This window comes from Fusarium redolens (assembly GCF_020744475.1).
Source record: "Fusarium redolens strain MPI-CAGE-AT-0023 chromosome Unknown BKA55scaffold_22, whole genome shotgun sequence".
Taxonomy (NCBI): Eukaryota; Fungi; Ascomycota; class Sordariomycetes; order Hypocreales; family Nectriaceae; genus Fusarium; species Fusarium redolens.
This window is the reverse complement of record NW_025763685.1, coordinates 409,147-425,796: the sequence shown is the minus strand read 5'-3', so window position 1 is coordinate 425,796 and position 16,650 is coordinate 409,147. Positions and strand designations below refer to the sequence as shown.

Sequence of the window (16,650 nt, the reverse complement as noted above, 5' to 3'; positions counted from 1 at the left end):
GACCATGTAATCTAATGTGTTCTATAATATCACGTATCTTCATGCCGCCGGAACGGCCCCGCCATGAAAGTTGTCTGTCCAGATTTGGTTAGTACCCCGCCGGACCCGTCGGCCTCTTTATCAAGACAATCGAAGGATTCTGATGCATCGACTGGGAGATTACACCGAGGAAGAGGCACAGCAACAGTCAGACTCATGCTTACGGTCTAGTTCCCCGCTCCAACAAAAGCTCGTAGTTCTGACATTAGACATTGACAACGGGCAGTGAATTAAGACTCGACCAGGCTGAACCAGAGCCTAGTCCCGACTTATACTGATGGCAACTGTGCAAGAGCGTCACCCAGAGCTTTTCCAACCTATCAACTATGAGTCTCCGCGGGGACGGAGCCGTCAGGTCCCAATGGAGACTCTTTGTCTAGGCTTCAACCGAACCGGAACAGCAAGTAAGTCTCTCAGCTCGTTTCTCCCTTCGCCACGTCTTACCAGAGAAAGCCATGTCTGCTGCCCTAGAAAAGCTTGGTCTACCTTGCTGGCATTCGTTTCATCTCCTCACTACACACTTTGGTGACAATGAGATGTGGCAAGAGGCGATCGACAGGAAATTCTATGGGAAAGGTGAACCTTTTGGAAGAGAAGAGTTTGACCAGCTGTTGCATTGCTTCAGTGCGGTCAGCTCTGATACTCCCGCGATTGCATTTGCAGAGGATTTGATTGCCGCATATCCTGAGGCTAAGGTCATTCTTGTCGAGAGGGACATCGATGAGTGGTATAAGAGTTACATGCATTCTATCATAAACAACATGTTCAATCCGTTTACAACGCTGGTCTATCATCTCGATCGCAGCTATATCCACAAGATAGGCAAGGTACACAAGAGTGTTGTCGCCGGATGGGGAGGTATACGATCTCGAAAGGATGCAGAGATCAAAGCTCGAGACAATTATCGCAAGCACTACGCAACGATCAGACGAGTCACTCCAGCAGAACGCCTGTTGGAGTTTAGGCTTGATCAAGGTTGGGAACCTTTATGTCGTTTTCTCGGGAAGGATGTTCCAGAGGATAACTTCCCAAGGTTGAATGAGAGTGCGTGGTTTGATGAAAAGGCGAACATTTTGGTGCGACAAGGATTAAGAGATGGGTTGAAGAAGATGATGCCTTGGGTTATTGTAATAATTGGCGTGTGTTATTGGTATTTCATGCCCGTTTACTCTCCATAATCTACTCCATATAATGATTATAAGGAGCAATAAATATATATTGGTTGAAGATATGTGGCGATATGTGGACCACTTATTAAATGCCTTAAGATGTCTGCTCTCTTAAGTTGCCTACTTTCTTAAGATATCTGCTCTTTAAAGATATCCACCCTCTTAAGATGTCTGCTCTCTTAAGATACCTGCTTTCTTAAGATGCCTACTAGTTAAGTGAATTATAGCATCTTAAGATATTAAATTATTTGTTTCTTCTCAACTTCAATACCAACTATAGTCTTCTCAATGAATTTTCGGTTTCTAATGGTAGACTATGTTGTTGAGGCTGTGCAGGACTGCTGCCTAGAAAGCCAAGGCATAATTCGGCTATAAACCCCGCCTTCGCAAACACTTCTCTTTATTAATACTTCATCTCATCGAAAGCTATCATGGCAACTCTTCATGACCCCAAACTGACAATCATTGACGTTTTACCTCCCGAGCTTCTCGGTGATGTCTTCTCCTGGTTCTGCTCCCATTGCAGCGGCTGCGGCGTCGAAAACGAAGACAACGCTGCAGACATCAAATCCTTGGTAGCCTTGACTCAAACAAACAGAATCTTTCGCTCAATTGCAATGCCGGTTCTATTCCACAGTCTCGGACCTTGTCTTCCGTCGACTTATTTCTTTCGGGTGCTCGATTGCCAACCAGACTTGGCGCGTATGGTTAAGCATTTATGCTTGCCACTATCGACACCTAAAAGCTCATCTGTAATCAAGGATTCCGAGTTCTTAGCACGTTTGGCTGATAACATATCACTTGATCTTGGAACAATGAAAAGGAAACGTTTCTGTGTTATAGACTCTGAAATGTGTCTCGCCATGGCTTTATGCTCTGGTATGGAGCGCTTAAGAATACACATCTCAGGCGATCAAATTATCGGCCAAACGAGGCATTTCGAACTCTTGAATATTCTACTGGGCAAACGCAAACATGAGATCTTCCCAAACCTTCGGCATCTTGATATCAACAAGACTCAATGCAACAAGTTCAGCCTTTGTGACCCTGAGCAAATCATTCTTATGCGTGGGGCACCTCGTCTTGAGAAGTTGATCCTCAGAGGTCCTGAGGGAGAGAGAGAATCAGATCAGAATAGTGACTTAGGTATACAGGAATTCTGCTCCAGTGTCAAGAATATCATAGAATTCCAGCTCCTGGGTTTGCCTTTCTTTACAGGTAGCTGGCAAACTCTTGCACTGGAACGAATCTTGGGGGCAGCTCAGAATCTTCAGAGGTTCAAATTTGTCACTGATGACTACGGTTGCTGGAATAATCGGGCTCTTTCCCAGATCTCACCAACCCAGCTAATCGAGTTCCTCAGTCCACGAACTCAAATTACGTTACAGCGCTTAAGTCTGAACTTCGACAGCAGAATGGAACCCGGTCTACGTAACCTTCCGAAACCCAAACCCATCACACCCCAACAGATCAAGCAGTTTACAAATCTCACTACCCTCGAAGTCGATTCTTCCTGCTACTATAGCCATGTGCTCCAACGCAATAAGGACGAAGTTATCGTTGAGCAAGAAACATACCTGGTCGATTTCCTCCCGCAGACAGTTCAAAGTTTAACCATCTTCTTTAACAGATGGGCAAGATATGAGGTTTTGCATGATGTTACATATTTAGGACAACGAGCTATTGCCGGGGATTTTCCGAAGCTGAAGAGGGTGCGGATTGATGCTCCTATTCATTATACGATGCCTGGGAGTAATAGTTGGGATGATCAGTGGGATAATGAGCAGCTGGCGAAATTGTCAACGGAAATGAATGTGCGGAGGGATGGGTTCCAGGAGGCCTTTGTTGGGTCTGGTGTTGAGACACAGTTTAAGACTTGGTACATATGGGAGGAAGGATAGTGATGAGGCTATTGGCCTTGAACGATATGCCTTTACCTCCAGGAATTCTACTATAAACTGCTAAGAAAGAAAAGCTGGACAACTTTGCGCCCGGACGCCTCATTGTATGGATTTGATTTATTATCTTGAGCAGCACGTACCACTCAATCTGAAAATAGAATGGCTAATCGGAATATTCTGTAGCCCTTCTGTAGAGCTGCGCAAGCATCAGAGAGGCTCGGACAACAGGCACTTCGCACAATCCATCCAGTCAAAGCATCATCGCTTCAAATTATTGCAGGTCATGTAACATAGACAATGCAACTAAGGATAATCAGATAGCATGTTTAATAACATTAGACGAAGTAGTCATGAAAGACTTTGGGGGCAGTAGTTTTCAAGAGCATGTTATGTTAGTAAGTAGTACCTGCAGAGCGTGGTTGCATAGTGTTATTAGGATCTTCAGCCAGTTAAATAGAGTGGTAACTGTGAAATGACGAAATCAACATGAAACGTGGAAATAAGTGGCTGGAAATAAGTGGCCTAGTAACCCGTTTCTATCGCTATTTGGTGATAGTAAATCTTGACGGCAACCGGGGAACGAGCCGCGGCGATAAGCATGTGGAGTCAATCGTGGATGTGCTTTGATACCAAGACTAAACCAATAGTTCATCGTAGTGCACTTGGCATTCGGGGAGTTGTTGATAGATACGATCGATTGTTGAGTTTATGGCTAAGGTTAGCTCCGTGACAGTGGCTTGGGGGTCAATTCAATGCACTGTGAATGACTCGTACCCATTGAGAGAGACCAGTGTAACTTGCGAGACAGGCTGTTCGCAAAGGTCTAGCCACTATGACTGTGTGTGGGATCTGTTGAGGGTTCCTGTAGTCGAGACCCTTGAGGTTCGAAGGTATTTCTTGTTCGAGGGAGAACCAGAGCATAATGTAACCTACGCCGGCAATTAGGCCCTTCGAGGGGAGCAACTCGTTGTGATGCGTGGCTAACCGCACTGCCGAGCGCCATAAGCCACTAGCCTTTGGGGTAATGTCACGCTCTGGGGGCGGCACTTCTGCCGTGCCGCTGATCTTTAAATCCCTGGGTCTGCTTGTTTCCAGAGGCGCAATGCAAAAGGGGTGAGCGCTGGGGGGCTCGGACCTCTCATACTGTACATATCATACTTCAATTGCTCACCCTCCCTGGTGCGCACTCTGCCGTTCCTCTTCTCCATCTTCTTTGTCTTCAACTTCTTTCCCATGCAATAAAAAAAAGTCCCTCGATCCCGGGAGGTAGCGAGACCGTCCCGACAATCGCTCTCTCTGATGCCATCACCGACAGGTCTCGGCGCAACGATAATCGCAGTCTGTGTGTCACTGACCGTTTTATCGGGTTTGTTTTTGGGTCTCAGATTGTATTGCAAGGTTATTCGGCGTCGGGGCTTCTGGTGGGATGATTATATCTTAATTGCGGCATGGGTAAATCTTGACAGCGCCAATCTGCGGTAACCGCGTCGAGTTTGAGCTAACATGGCGCTTTCTTTTACCAGATCTGCCTCGCCATCGGCACTGGCCTCGTCATCTTCAACGTCACCCTTGGTTTCGGCAAGGACATGTCAGAGGTTGATCCAGCGGTTGTACCCAAAATCGCCCTTACCGGAACTATTTTCGGACTCTTCGCAGTTCTATCCGCAGCATGGAGTAAGACGTCATTTGCTCTGACATTGATTCGATTAGTGGATGGCTGGACGAGCTGGTTTCTATGGTTCCTCATCGTCGCGATAAACATCACCATGAACTTGGTCATTGTGTTCTCTTTTGCGAAATGTACGCCTGCGAAGAAGGTCTGGCATTCGGATCTTCCGGGAACCTGTTGGAATCCTATGGTTGCGACATACTATAATATCTTTGCCGGAGGTAAGTCCTTGCTTTACCTAGGATTCTCTCTTATTGACTGTGAGCAGCATTCTCGGGGTTAGTCGACCTTGTGCTCTGTGTACTTGCTTGGACGATTATCTGGAAACTCTCGATGCGGACACGGGAGAAAATCGGAGTTGGAATTGCTTTGACTTTTGGTATCTTGTCAGTCCTGCCCGCATCATCGTATGTTTTGCCTACTAATGGTGCTCAAGTGCCGCCGCCACTGCAGCAGCTAAATGCTATAAAATGCTAGGCCTCAGCAGCAAGAATCGTACTCGTGAGTATTACTATAACCCGGTATCAGGTTCTATTAACCAATATGTCTCGCAGTGGATCGAGTTGGAATCATAATATGGGGTACAACTGAGTGTGCCGTCACCATCATGGCAGCATCCATTCCTGTCATGCGCATACTGGTATTGCGAGTCTACCGCCGCACTCCCGATCAAATCTTAAATCAACCACTACGCACTCTTCGTATAATCAGCACTCAGGACAAGAGAGCTTCAACAAACAACACAATGCCAAGCTATAACACGGAAGAAGGTTTTAGAGACCTTAGCTTACCTTCGCGGACAATGTCAGGGAGGCAGAATGATATAGGTCTGTATGAGATTAATAGAAAGGGTTAATACTGCTTATTATAGAGATAATTATTGAACTAAAAGGACACCGTGAAACTGCACTCAAAACTTTATATAGAAGAAAGGTTTACTTCAACAGATAACATAACCAATCTGTCATCTAGGTTAAGAAAGCTCCGCCTCAATAATGCTCTCTACAGACTGCAAAGGTCTCCAGATCTTCAGAACCCTCAACCCAACACTCTCAATCAGCTCTATCCACTCAACTTCTGTTCTCTCCTTGGCACCCAGGCAAGCCATCATGGTGATATCCGAAGTCGTCACTCGCGCAAGAGGCTTGACTGAACTAACCAAACTCTCATGGATGAGGAGTTTCGAGTATCCCGGCTCCATGGCATCTGCAAGATTTCTGAGAATCTGGCTTGCCTGCTTATCCTCCCAGTCATGCAGGACATTATGCATGAAATACGCTCGGGCGCCTTTGACGGGCTGGGGAGTGAAGAAGTCGTGAGGATGCACCGATATGGTATCAGGAATGGTCAGTTCTTTGAGAATATCGGGTAGATCCTCCAGAACAAGGCTGCCCTGGGGGATGTCGGGATGACGAAGATGAAACTTGGTCAGATCGTGGCCTTTGCTACCGCCAACATCCACCACTAAAGGTCGATCAGGCTTAGCACCAGCAATCAAAGTCTGGGTTGGGTATATCTCAGGCCAAGGAGTAAGATTATACTTGGAATGACTCTCCATCGCATCGTTAAACTCCCTCGCCGCAACAGGATCAGCACCAAGGGACTGGAACAGGTTTTCCTTCTTTCCCTTCATAAACTGCCAGTTACAGTCGTTGGGATCGGTCGGATTCTTATAGCCAGTTTTCTTGAGATGTGCAGGTAGAGTTTGGAACATTGGGTTGTTGACGAAGCTGTAAAGTCCGCCGTAGACATTGGCGAGGGCTGGATCGGCGGTGAGAGCGTAGACCCAGGGCGTCGGCTTGTAGGTTTCCTCTGCAGTCTCGATGACCAGATTCTGACCTGATATCTGTCGAATCAAGCGTCCTGAGAATCATCAGCATCCATTCCATACCAGAGATGGGGCGACTCACGGATAAGAACTGGGTCAGTATTCGTGAGCTCAGCCAGTTCATCACAAGTCTTCTCTCCACCACCAGCTTCAATCCACTTGGTGAACACGCCAGCGTCGATCAGAGTTTTGGCGCATGCAGTTGTCGCTGGATTTACCCAACAGTGCTGCCATACTGTATCCCAGGGTTTTTGTACTCTGCTAGCGGCTAGAGTAAGTGCATCTAGGGCACGAACGCGCTCTGCCTCATTGACAAATGAATTAGCGTCAAGGCTTTGAAGAGCTTCGATGAGCTTGTCTGCAGATGCCATGGAGAAGGAAGGATAGAGGTGACGTTGTCGGGTAGGATGCAGGCGCCGTTATGGATTATGATGGGCAGCAACTTTTGTTGAGTGAGTTGAAGGATGTCAGGTCTCTACAGAAAGTCTCCCGACTCACCCACGAAAAAGTCAGTGCATTTCCGCGCCAATCCCGTCAAACTATGTCTGTGCCTGAATAGTGATCTGTTCAATCGTGAGTCTAGTCCACAGAAGGGTAGAACACCGCCGTACGCCCCTGTTTAAACCCGCTTAAGTTCCGAGGTAGCCGCAACATCCGCCCAGCCTCTTTAGAGCCGTTGAGTTTGTGTATGCAAGATCAAACTCAATCGCATCGATGGAATGTTCTATTTAATAGAAAATATGATATGTTACAGATTGTGACCTCCCACAGCTACGGTATTGGCACATCGTTAATTGTTGCTTCATAGAATGACTTTCGCCAAGGTCCGAGGTCCAGTGATCTTCACATGGAGTCTTTTTTTCGCGCGAAGGATCAAATCCTTGGCAAAATGTACGTACATACACCAAAAACTGGGAATGCCCACGCCATCCAGATGGATTAGCCTCAAGAAGATTCGAGCCTGCAGGCTTCTGGGTGAATAAACAATTGCATCAATACGTCGATCTAACATCATTACATGACGCCCAAGTCCTGAACAGCTGGGTCAACCGTCATTGCTACGGATTAAAGCGTCCGCCTCCGTCGCGAACTGTTGTCCATTGTCACATCAGCGTTTCGCGTAATCGTTTAACTATTGCTGTTGGAGAAAAAAAGGGAAATGGCGCAGGAAGCAAAAAGAGAGAATGAATCTCATTCTCCCCCGGGAAGGCTCGAACTTCCGATCTCCCGATTGTCTATGAATAACAGTCGGACGCTTTAGCCAACTAAGCCACAGGGGAAATGCTTTAATTGGGTGCTCGAAATCTTAGAGTGTCTTATACGCGCTAGCGTCGGCTGAGCTTACCCTACGCATTTCTTTGAGCACAACAGAACGGCGGTGGACCGATGTACGGCAGTTCAGGCTTGGCTGTTCGTTATTAATAAAAGTCGTAAGAAGATGAACAAATATCCTTTGTCTGTCTTGCTCTGTCTTACTTTCTCATAGAACAAATCAAGCCTGTTGGTAAGTGAAGACAATCCCATTTAGTCATCGTGATTAAGGTGAGTATGAAGATCTGACGTCTAGAACACAGCCAACATCGAAACAAACATGGTATAAGAACAGGCAGTCGCAAGACCCATAACCATGAACAAACGCTCTGCTCGATAACTGTTTAGACTCGCGCAGTGAGCTATCTAGGTATAAATAACTCCATCCATCTGTGATAAATTATATCTTCCTACAACAACGCATCACCATTCACAAAAGCACTCTGCAACATCCTAAATCATATATTCTCTCCACTACATACACAACTTCTATCACCTCCAGTTATCCAAAATGTCTGACCTTACTTTCCCAACCTCAGATTCATCAGCTGGTCGCATCAGCCCGGCCCCATCTCTTACAGAGTCAAACTGCAAATGTAATCTCGACATACCCCAAAGCGCCAAGCTCGCACTGATCATTCACGAGGAGCAAGATGATGTCTTATCCGACTCTGCCGAATATACCTTCGAACCAGGTAAAGGCCCACCAATCAAAGTCAAAGCCCTCCGTGCACGACAATTCATCAAGAAGATTGTTAGTTTCGATCAGGATTCAGACTACGCCAAAGCGTTCCGCAGCAACTGGGAATCAGTGAAGCTTTCATGCAGCCTTCTATATATAGTTGCGACTTTGTATGGGGAACAAGAAGGTGAGAAAGAATGGCCTATTGAGTGGGAGGATGGGACCGCTTTGACCTTTTTCCTCGAGGAGACTGTTGCAGCCTGGATAGAGGATCTTTCAGATGAAGAAACAACCAAAGTTGAGGAACTAGCTGAGATAATGGGGACGTCTTTCGCCGTTGATCTTGATGACGACGCTGCTGTGAGGAGGTATCAGAGTCAAGTGAGCGATTGCCTTGCTGATCTTTACCCTATTACTGAGATCGAGCTGGGAGGCGAAGAATTTAACAAGGCAGAGGATTAGGCGCGTGCATTTTCTAACTATTCTGTATTCAACATGACGTGGTAGGTATGGGAGCATAAGTACAGGGGTTGGGTAGCTCAGGCTAGGACTTCGACTTGAGAGGATAAGGAGGAATGTGCGGCAATAGATCTATGGAAAAACATACATCAGGACGGTCGATATGGCCTAGTTATCTATATCACTGGAACTTAAATTGATCTTATTGTATGCATTTGCAAGAAGCCAGTAGTGTGTCATGTGCATTTCATCAGCAAATCTTCGTAAAGTAAATGAACGAGATGCGTCAAGAATACATGAATCATTCTTTGTGATGTATAAATGTTTTGAACCCTCTTGCCATGTCTCGAAAACAATAATTCTACATCCATCTTGTGTGAGCCAGACCAGAACCATCGCAGACTCAGTTCCAACTAACCCAAATCACCAGTTCAGTCCGATCAACAACCCAATACAAAGCGGCGCAAACGACCAATGCTGCCACTCCCCATGTCCAACTACAGCCCTCGCCACAAGCCCATCAGTAACGCACATAGCAAGTGCCCCAAGATACCCCAAGCTCATAAGCTTCCTGTCCCCAGTGAGGCTGATGTTAAAGAAGAGGAAGCTTATAACCACATTTCTGCACCCATAGATACGTGCAAGTCCACGAACAAGTTTCTGCGCTTGAGGGTCTGTAGGAATGGGGTACTGGAAGGATTGGAGAGTTGCTTCAGGGCGCGTGAGGAGATTGATGCCGAAGAGGGCGGGGATGAGAGAGATGACGTGCGTCGCACGGTTGAGATAGAGGAAGGACATGATGAGATGCTTGATCAATAGATGGGAAGTAGAGGATTGTATGCTCGTCTAAAAGAATGCTTAGCAGGAGATAAAAATTACTTGAAGGAGAATGGCGGAGGTAAGGGACAGTAACTCCGGTAGCTTTGCGCGTCAGCACTAAATATCAGTGATCCTGAGATTGGTCTCACATAAGCAGATAAGGCACTATGAAGCTTCAGGCTAAAAGCTCTTACATCTCATTCTAAATATTGTAATATGGAAGAAATTCCCTTAATTTTAAGCTGTTGTGCCGCACTCATGTCAATCGAGATAGAAATGCTACTGTGGGTGTCGCAATTGATTCCGTCAGTGTAGTTTATGCAGCACCAAACACCTTTGTAAATCCGTCCTGTGCTAGTGGATCGTGTACGTCGCCTATCCACAGCACTCTGTTTAACATCCCCCTACATTGTATCCAGCTCCTTACACCTAAAGCACGACAAGTCTCCAGAATAGCCTGACGATGCCACGCTTGGGTAAAGTCCTCAAAAATGCAACCTCCAACAACGAACAATGCCCAGAGCAAGAAAATCGAGTTCTCCCGATCCAAGGGGACAAACTCTTGAAGTGCCATTTCCAGATTGGTCGACAGATAAAACATTCTCTTCCCCAGCCTAGGAAGACTAAACAGGATGCTCTTTATATACACAAGCATGCAGAGCCTGACAAGCTCGGAGGTCGATTGAGTCTTGTAAGAAAGCCGGAGTAACCTGTTTGGAAGAGTCGTGCTTATGGAGAGGAACAGTTCTGGTGGAATAGGCGTGCCGCTTTCATTAGCCAATTTGCTGTAGTGTTGCAGATCGACCCAGATGGAAAGCAATCGCTGATCTGTAGTTAAGCTTCGAGGATCCAGAGACGTGAACTCTGAAGCAACATGGATTGAAGATTCTGGCATATGTGAATCCCAAGATTGGATATCGGTGAGGAGGCGGGGCTTTCGCCCTTCTGTCATTGCTAGACAAATCTCTATCCTGTACAGGTCAGTCATATGAAGTGGTAAGCATAAATGCAAGTTACCTCTGACACTTCATCTCCGCTAGCGCTGCAGTTTCAAATGGTGATATTCCACCGCGGAGTTCGAAAATGCGACATAGCCCATCCATGTGCTTCCTCGCAGTTTCGATGTCTCCAAAGCTAGATGCTGCTGATGCCAGGTTAACGATCGCTCCCACTGTCGCCATGGCAGTTGCTGTGCTTTTGTCCTGGAGACTCTGCTGTATACAGCGGAGTGTCTCCCCAAGATGATACCTCGTGAGTATGCTGAATTTGAGTCCTTGGCAGACCTCTTTAAATGCTGATGCTGTGAATAGTATAGAGTGTAGAGATACCTCGTGCGTGTGCATGTCGCTGAGGCTGAAGATGTGAGACTCGGATTCATGAGCGACCTTCATGTCTATAGCATATCGACAAGGTTTTGCCGTCGTGAAAGCCGAGGAGTGTCGTCAGTTTCTGAGTTTGTGGTTGGTTGACTTAAAGTGTGTAATAATACCTTGATATATCAACTCCAGCATATACGGTTTCATTTCGATTTCTGATCGCTGTAATAAAAGCTCTGGCGCTAGCTTTCGCGGAATACTCATTGTTGACAGATTATCCTTGCCGTGCTTCTGGTTCTTACGTGTTTCTGCCGTGGAAATGGTCCTTTGTACTGATGCACTACTGTCAGTATCCATTGTATGGAGTAGGCTTGTATCGGGGTTCATTCGCGCTCGAGCCCGAGCTAGTCTATCTGCGCGTGTATTCCTGCCACGCATCGCATGACTGCGTATCTTTCTCATGGTACCCTTGTCAGGCTTTCCAGATGACGTGGTAACCACAAAGATGGCCATTTTGGACAAGGCTAATCTCCTCTATCGCAGGTTTACGAATCATATGCTCTATAACTGAAGTTATTCGCTCTTGACCCATGTTGAAAGTAAGCACTTCTGGGTAGAGGTTTCCCCGTAGTTCATCCGTACCATTTTCTAAGAAAGGCTTAGAGGATCGTTCCTAATCATGATTGGACGCAGTCGCCTCTAGCGCTTGACTGACTGTTGCAGTTTGTCCCTGACAAGCATTAATAGATAGACTGGCACGCCAAGACTGTACCTTTTTCCGATACGGGAGTAGACTATACTTTTTAGATCTCTTTTTGATTCTGACTACTGATGAAAGCTGGGAATGCGCATGAGCATTTATCTGTAACATGGTCAGATCTTGTATAAATAGGTGCAGCATCCTCTGCTGTATCTAATGCCTGAATCTCAGCATCACCTACCTTCAGTCCAAGTCGCCATCGCTTTCATTCTTCCTCTCACTCCACTGCTCGTCTAATATTTCCCAACACAATGTTCTGGGCCAAGGAACAAGACTTTGACCCCAAAGACATGCCATCTCTGGAAGGCAAAGTCATCCTCGTCACAGGTGCCACTGCCGGTCTAGGCAAAGAATCCGTCCTCCAATTCGCACACCGCAATCCCCAGCGCATTTATCTCTGCGGTCGAAGCCTGCAAAAGGCACAACTTGCAGCCCAAGATATCAAGCACCATGTCCCATCAGCTTCAATCAGGTTGCTCCATCTTGATCTTTGCTCGTTCGCCTCTATAAAGGAAGCAGCGCAGATCGTGCTCTCGGAATGCCAAAGACTCGACATCTTGATGCTTAATGCAGGCACCATGTTTGTCCCTCCCGATCGTACCCTAGATGGTTATGAGATTCAGTTCGGCACAAATCATATGGGTCACGCTCTCCTCACCAAACTACTTATCCCGCTGCTCAGCAAAACAACACATATACCTGGTGCAGACGTGAGAATCGTGTGTCTTGCATCCCATGGACACGTCTATCGGAACAAAGGCGGTATCAACTTTGAGACCCTCAAGACTAACGGCGAGTCGATTGGTCTTTATCAATGCTACTACCAGAGCAAGCTTGCCAACATCCTCTGGGCGCGCCAGTTGGCCAAGAAGTATCCAGATTTCACAGTATCTGCAATCGATCCTGGTTTGGTGAACACAGAGTTGTTGGGGAAGGCAACGGGTATTGCCTGGTACTTGTATGCAGTGGTTAGATGCATGTTGATCACACCCGTTGCAAAGGGCGTTAGGAATCAGCTTTGGGCGTCGGTTGCGCCGGGTGTTGTTAGTGGAGAGTACTATGAGCCGATTGGGAAGCATGGCTTAGCGACGGAGGATGGTAGAGATGATGAATTGGCAGAGAAGCTCTGGGGATGGACTGAAAGAGAGTTGGTTTTAGTTGAATAGCAAATCCATATTGAGGGGTCTAGCAACAGCAGTAAAGTATATACGTGGATTGTTATTGCCTTTATCTCTGTTTGAAGTTACAGAAATTGACTTAAGATATCGTTTTCTGCGATGTGTTCTATTTATACCATGCATTTCTTTATTATTAATTGCACATCTGCAATAAACAAAACACTGTCTTATAAAATAATACTTAGAGACATAGTCCTCTCTGCCTTTGTCTACGATCAAGTAGTTGTCAATCGCTGTGCATCTCTCGAACATATCATGTCCCTGACAACCTGCCATCCAATACTCTGATTATATAGCTTATCATACTCCCTCCCCATAAGCATGCACCACTTCTTCAAAAACCACGGCGCAGCCTCCCAACTCTTCATATCCCAAGGCGGATAAGAGTCCCTCGTACTAGATCCCTTCTCATGCTTCAGTCGCCATATGGTCAAGCCGCCGCGCTCATAGATATCTAGTTTCAGTTCCCAGTTGTTAAATACATGGGGCATTGCGGCTGATAGCATTATTGCTCGTTCGCGTAAAAAAGGAAGGGGAATGAGGTCGAGGCTTGTGTGATGCGGGATGAGGATTTGTGCCATTGTTGGGCGGAGATGAATGGGGATACTGGTGTTGCTGAATGATGAGATGATGGTTGACCCTGCTTGGATGAGGGCTGCGTGATCAAGTGTATATGAAAGGTTGGGTTGGTAGAATGGTGAGATGTGTTCCACGCCGCAGTTTGCGATGACAGATGGGTCGATACCGAGTGAGACTGCGTTGGTAAGGCACGAGGTGAAGATTGCTGTTGGTGAGAACTGAAGCATGTTCAGGTAAAGGTCCGGGAAATTATACTCAGAGCTCCTGTCTGAGTCCTGAGCAGCTTGGCTTGCCATTTCCGACTCCCAAGTGATCTTTGGCAGTACCTGTGAATTTTCCCGTAGTTGCTCATCTCGTCGTTGCGGACTTTGGGCTGAGTCTTGATTATTTAAACTCTGGTCTGTGCATGCCTTGTCGCGCTTCAACAGTGGTCTCAGGCTTTGCCCATGCTTGGCTTGAGCCTTTTCTTGCTTCAATCGCAGCCGCTCTCGCTTTTGACGTTCCCCTGCAATCAATGATTCTGTCAGCTTATTTATTGTTGAAAGACAGCGGGTGACATACGAAACGCTTTCTGTGCGAGCCGATTTTGCTCTCTTCTTGCACTCGTCAGAACGCGACGCTTGGCTGGTGGAGCGTCATCATCCTTGCTCCTCGTCCGCTTCCGAGACACTGATCCAGCCTCATTGGGCACACTATCTTTCAATGAATCGCGCATAGCTCAAGGGCGAATTGGCTAGACATAAGTCCCTGGGATTCTCTCATCAGAGGGTGTCAGACTCGAATTCTTGTTTGTTCTGGCGGAAGTGAGATGATGCTAAGTCCGAAGTCCGAGGGGGGCGAATGGCTTACGGTTTTTCAACCAATCACAGATGGCAAAGTCAGTCAGCCAAATCGTCGATCTTGAGTGGCTTACGGTCTCTGGCTCCATTCAGCGATTGAGGTTATAGTCATGATTAGTGGGATGATCAATAAGGAAGGAGAAATGAAGGGACATATTGTTAACGCCGCAATCAACGCCTCAATGTAGATTACTATAAGTATCCCAGCTGGATATACTCAAATCGGTCTCTATCACTCGATCACCAATAAACTCAACGTTACCTTCTTCATTTTACACTCTCATCATGTCTACCAAGACGATCGCAGTCGTCGGCGCTACAGGCACCCAAGGAGGCTCAGTCGCCAGAACATTTTTATCCCTTCCAAACTGGCACGTCAAAGCCCTTACTCGCAACTCTAACTCGCCCAAAGCCCAAGCTCTTCAAAGCCTTGGAGCCGAGGTCGTCGAAGCAGACATGAACGACCCCGAGTCTCTCATCAAAGCCTTCAATGGTGCCCACGCCATCTTTGTCAACACTGACTTCTGGGCTCCTTACATGACCGCTCTCAGTCAAGGCAAAGACCAAGCTACGGCTCAACAAATCGGTTATGACACTGAGGAGCGACATGTGAAGAATGCTACTTATGCTGCTTCCAAGACATCTACCCTTGACAAGTATATCTACTCCGCTCTTGGTCCTATGAAGGATGTTTCGAAGGGAAAGTATTCTCATTGTCATCACTGGGAGACCAAGGCTGCGGCTGTCAAGTATATTGAGAATGAAATACCTGAACTCGCCAAGAAGACGTCGTATGTCTACATGGCTGCCTACGCTACAAACCCCTTCTTGTACCCCAAGAAGGATAATGAGACTGGCGAGTATATCCTCGCAGTCCCAGCTTCCAAGAACTTGAGGCTTCCTATCATCGACATCGAGGGTTCAGCTGGATCATTCGTCCGAGCCCTCGTCGAGGATGAACCCGCTGGAACAAAGCTACTCGCCTACGACAGTGATCTGAACATTCTTGAGATTATGGATACCTGGAGCAGAGTCACCGGACAGAAGGCTGTCTTGCAGTCAATGACCGAGGAGGAAATGCATAAGAAGACAGGCCTGCCTTATGAAGTCCTCGACGGACCAGCCTACCTTGATGAGCATGGATATATGGAGGGAGTCGAAGGGGCTATTACACCGGAGCAGTTGAAGAAGCCTGTCAAGACGGATAGCTTCGAGGAGTACCTTCGCAAGCAGGACCCAGAGGCTTTGCTGTCATTTGGATACAGACTCCCCGAGCCTCCGGCGGCGAAGTAATTGCACAGGGGTACATGCTTGGGGGCGAAAGGACCAGATATTCAACGGAATTGATCGTCAAGAGAAAGGATTGAGAAGGATTCAAGTCGAATAAGTAGCATCTATCATCATAGGCTTGAATACGAGAGCTGAAAAACTTCCCTCCAATTGACCAATCGAATAAATTACGCCAAGTCCCCATTGCAACCCGAAAACAAGCTCCGCTACGCAAGCCACGGAAAAAGTCTTCCTGCGAGGCTTTGGATAACTGCCAAGAACTGAATTATGCTTGAAATCGGCCGACTTGCTAGAATCTTGGTACTTGCCCTGCTGGGCGGTCCTTGCGGCTTATGCCAAGGCTCGAGGTGCAGATATCGTGAGTTGTTGTAGGCCCAACGTGGTTAGTCGATTGTTTCCTAGATGAAGGATCTGCACTGGCATTTCATCTGCCGATTTTATCCTGTAGTGTTTACGGTTGGATGATGCTGATAGGGCGGGTTGACGAGAATGGGCTGCGCATCGATTGCTGTGCCACGATGGTGAGATTAAGTAATGCGAATATTGCGATGGACTGCCCAGCTCCTTATTCAATTTCCCTTGGAACCACCATTTATCATAGTATGAGGACTCAATTGTTCAAGCAATTCTGTTCAACTTGTCCCTGACCGCGCTGACTGAGTACCGAGCAATAAATGCAATTGCTATCATGAGGAGCCCAGGCAACACACGGGAAAGCTTACAGTCAAGTGCATCAATTGATGTCATTGAAACAAAAAGAACGAATAATGAACCCCAATCTAAACTTACCATTTTGTCCTGCGTTCCTTCG

At 46.9% G+C, this 16,650-nt stretch overlaps 11 protein-coding genes and 1 non-coding gene across 12 annotated transcripts; 6 read left to right on the top strand and 6 right to left on the bottom strand.

The window, feature by feature from the left end:
* Positions 1 to 164: 164 nt before the first annotated feature.
* BKA55DRAFT_583037 (uncharacterized protein) lies at positions 165 to 1,303 on the top strand. The gene has a single exon (XM_046194169.1). It carries the CDS (start codon positions 495 to 497, stop codon positions 1,215 to 1,217), a length of 723 nt encoding a protein of 240 aa, XP_046043190.1. The 5' UTR covers positions 165 to 494; the 3' UTR covers positions 1,218 to 1,303.
* Positions 1,304 to 1,606: 303 nt separating this feature from the next.
* Positions 1,607 to 3,512, top strand: BKA55DRAFT_583036 (uncharacterized protein). The gene has a single exon (XM_046194168.1). It carries the CDS (start codon positions 1,640 to 1,642, stop codon positions 3,107 to 3,109), a length of 1,470 nt encoding a protein of 489 aa, XP_046043189.1. The 5' UTR covers positions 1,607 to 1,639; the 3' UTR covers positions 3,110 to 3,512.
* A 705-nt stretch (positions 3,513 to 4,217) lies between these two features.
* On the top strand, positions 4,218 to 5,693 carry BKA55DRAFT_203965 (uncharacterized protein). Its single transcript, XM_046185123.1, has 5 exons — positions 4,218 to 4,561; positions 4,633 to 4,999; positions 5,047 to 5,164; positions 5,215 to 5,279; positions 5,333 to 5,693. Exons 1-5 carry the CDS (start codon positions 4,409 to 4,411, stop codon positions 5,632 to 5,634), a joined length of 1,005 nt encoding a protein of 334 aa, XP_046043188.1. The 5' UTR covers positions 4,218 to 4,408; the 3' UTR covers positions 5,635 to 5,693.
* BKA55DRAFT_203977 (O-methyltransferase-domain-containing protein) lies at positions 5,693 to 7,168 on the bottom strand. Its single transcript, XM_046185124.1, has 2 exons — positions 6,689 to 7,168; positions 5,693 to 6,641 (listed from the first exon to the last, which is right to left on the bottom strand). Exons 1-2 carry the CDS (start codon positions 6,975 to 6,977, stop codon positions 5,752 to 5,754), a joined length of 1,179 nt encoding a protein of 392 aa, XP_046043187.1. The 5' UTR covers positions 6,978 to 7,168; the 3' UTR covers positions 5,693 to 5,751.
* Positions 7,169 to 7,802: 634 nt separating this feature from the next.
* On the bottom strand, positions 7,803 to 7,886 carry BKA55DRAFT_t289. The gene has a single exon. It is a non-coding gene; the product is annotated as a tRNA-Asn (tRNA).
* Positions 7,887 to 8,428: 542 nt separating this feature from the next.
* Positions 8,429 to 9,160, top strand: BKA55DRAFT_525627 (uncharacterized protein; the record flags this gene model as incomplete). Its single annotated transcript, XM_046188769.1, has 2 exons — positions 8,429 to 8,980; positions 9,107 to 9,160. The coding sequence occupies 2 exons, from the start codon at positions 8,429 to 8,431 to the stop codon at positions 9,158 to 9,160; spliced, it is 606 nt and encodes a 201-aa protein (XP_046043186.1).
* An 82-nt stretch (positions 9,161 to 9,242) lies between these two features.
* Positions 9,243 to 9,948, bottom strand: BKA55DRAFT_583031 (uncharacterized protein). The gene has a single exon (XM_046194167.1). It carries the CDS (start codon positions 9,854 to 9,856, stop codon positions 9,482 to 9,484), a length of 375 nt encoding a protein of 124 aa, XP_046043185.1. The 5' UTR covers positions 9,857 to 9,948; the 3' UTR covers positions 9,243 to 9,481.
* A 116-nt stretch (positions 9,949 to 10,064) lies between these two features.
* On the bottom strand, positions 10,065 to 11,496 carry BKA55DRAFT_203942 (uncharacterized protein). The gene is made up of 3 exons (XM_046185122.1): positions 11,367 to 11,496; positions 10,895 to 11,307; positions 10,065 to 10,848 (listed from the first exon to the last, which is right to left on the bottom strand). Exons 2-3 carry the CDS (start codon positions 11,266 to 11,268, stop codon positions 10,194 to 10,196), a joined length of 1,029 nt encoding a protein of 342 aa, XP_046043184.1. The 5' UTR covers positions 11,269 to 11,307; positions 11,367 to 11,496; the 3' UTR covers positions 10,065 to 10,193.
* Positions 10,984 to 11,776, bottom strand: BKA55DRAFT_203937 (uncharacterized protein). The gene is made up of 3 exons (XM_046185121.1): positions 11,367 to 11,776; positions 11,206 to 11,308; positions 10,984 to 11,021 (listed from the first exon to the last, which is right to left on the bottom strand). Exons 1-2 carry the CDS (start codon positions 11,704 to 11,706, stop codon positions 11,271 to 11,273), a joined length of 378 nt encoding a protein of 125 aa, XP_046043183.1. The 5' UTR covers positions 11,707 to 11,776; the 3' UTR covers positions 10,984 to 11,021; positions 11,206 to 11,270.
* Positions 11,777 to 11,951: 175 nt separating this feature from the next.
* Positions 11,952 to 13,119, top strand: BKA55DRAFT_667683 (uncharacterized protein; the record flags this gene model as incomplete). The annotated part of the gene is made up of 1 exon (XM_046197848.1): positions 11,952 to 13,119. The coding sequence occupies exon 1, from the start codon at positions 12,205 to 12,207 to the stop codon at positions 13,117 to 13,119; it is 915 nt and encodes a 304-aa protein (XP_046043182.1). The 5' UTR covers positions 11,952 to 12,204.
* Positions 13,120 to 13,346: 227 nt separating this feature from the next.
* On the bottom strand, positions 13,347 to 14,425 carry BKA55DRAFT_545240 (uncharacterized protein; the record flags this gene model as incomplete). The annotated part of the gene is made up of 2 exons (XM_046190795.1): positions 13,347 to 14,215; positions 14,272 to 14,425. The coding sequence occupies 2 exons, from the start codon at positions 14,423 to 14,425 to the stop codon at positions 13,347 to 13,349; spliced, it is 1,023 nt and encodes a 340-aa protein (XP_046043181.1).
* A 285-nt stretch (positions 14,426 to 14,710) lies between these two features.
* Positions 14,711 to 15,842, top strand: BKA55DRAFT_680441 (uncharacterized protein; the record flags this gene model as incomplete). Its single annotated transcript, XM_046198214.1, has 1 exon — positions 14,711 to 15,842. The coding sequence occupies exon 1, from the start codon at positions 14,835 to 14,837 to the stop codon at positions 15,840 to 15,842; it is 1,008 nt and encodes a 335-aa protein (XP_046043180.1). The 5' UTR covers positions 14,711 to 14,834.
* Between the last annotated feature and the right edge of the window lie 808 nt (positions 15,843 to 16,650).

Bases quoted from the DNA above. Each gene is read 5' to 3' on its own strand.
- BKA55DRAFT_203942 (XM_046185122.1), bottom strand. From the start codon at position 11,268: ATGAAGGTCGCTCATGAATCCGAGTCTCACATCTTCAGCCTCAGCGAC. The intron at 10,849-10,894 runs GTAACTTGCATT...TGACCTGTACAG, and splicing joins GCGGAGATGAAGTGTCAGAG to GATAGAGATTTGTCTAGCAA.
- BKA55DRAFT_583037 (XM_046194169.1), top strand. From the start codon at position 495: ATGTCTGCTGCCCTAGAAAAGCTTGGTCTACCTTGCTGGCATTCGTTT.
- BKA55DRAFT_583036 (XM_046194168.1), top strand. From the start codon at position 1,640: ATGGCAACTCTTCATGACCCCAAACTGACAATCATTGACGTTTTACCT.
- BKA55DRAFT_203977 (XM_046185124.1), bottom strand. From the start codon at position 6,977: ATGGCATCTGCAGACAAGCTCATCGAAGCTCTTCAAAGCCTTGACGCT. The intron at 6,642-6,688 runs GTGAGTCGCCCC...GATGATTCTCAG, and splicing joins TACTGACCCAGTTCTTATCC to GACGCTTGATTCGACAGATA.
- BKA55DRAFT_583031 (XM_046194167.1), bottom strand. From the start codon at position 9,856: ATGTCCTTCCTCTATCTCAACCGTGCGACGCACGTCATCTCTCTCATC.
- BKA55DRAFT_203937 (XM_046185121.1), bottom strand. From the start codon at position 11,706: ATGGCCATCTTTGTGGTTACCACGTCATCTGGAAAGCCTGACAAGGGT. The intron at 11,309-11,366 runs GTATTATTACAC...ACGACACTCCTC, and splicing joins GCTGGAGTTGATATATCAAG to GGCTTTCACGACGGCAAAAC.
- BKA55DRAFT_203965 (XM_046185123.1), top strand. From the start codon at position 4,409: ATGCCATCACCGACAGGTCTCGGCGCAACGATAATCGCAGTCTGTGTG. The intron at 5,000-5,046 runs GTAAGTCCTTGC...GACTGTGAGCAG, and splicing joins CTATAATATCTTTGCCGGAG to CATTCTCGGGGTTAGTCGAC. The intron at 5,165-5,214 runs GTCAGTCCTGCC...ATGGTGCTCAAG, and splicing joins GCTTTGACTTTTGGTATCTT to TGCCGCCGCCACTGCAGCAG.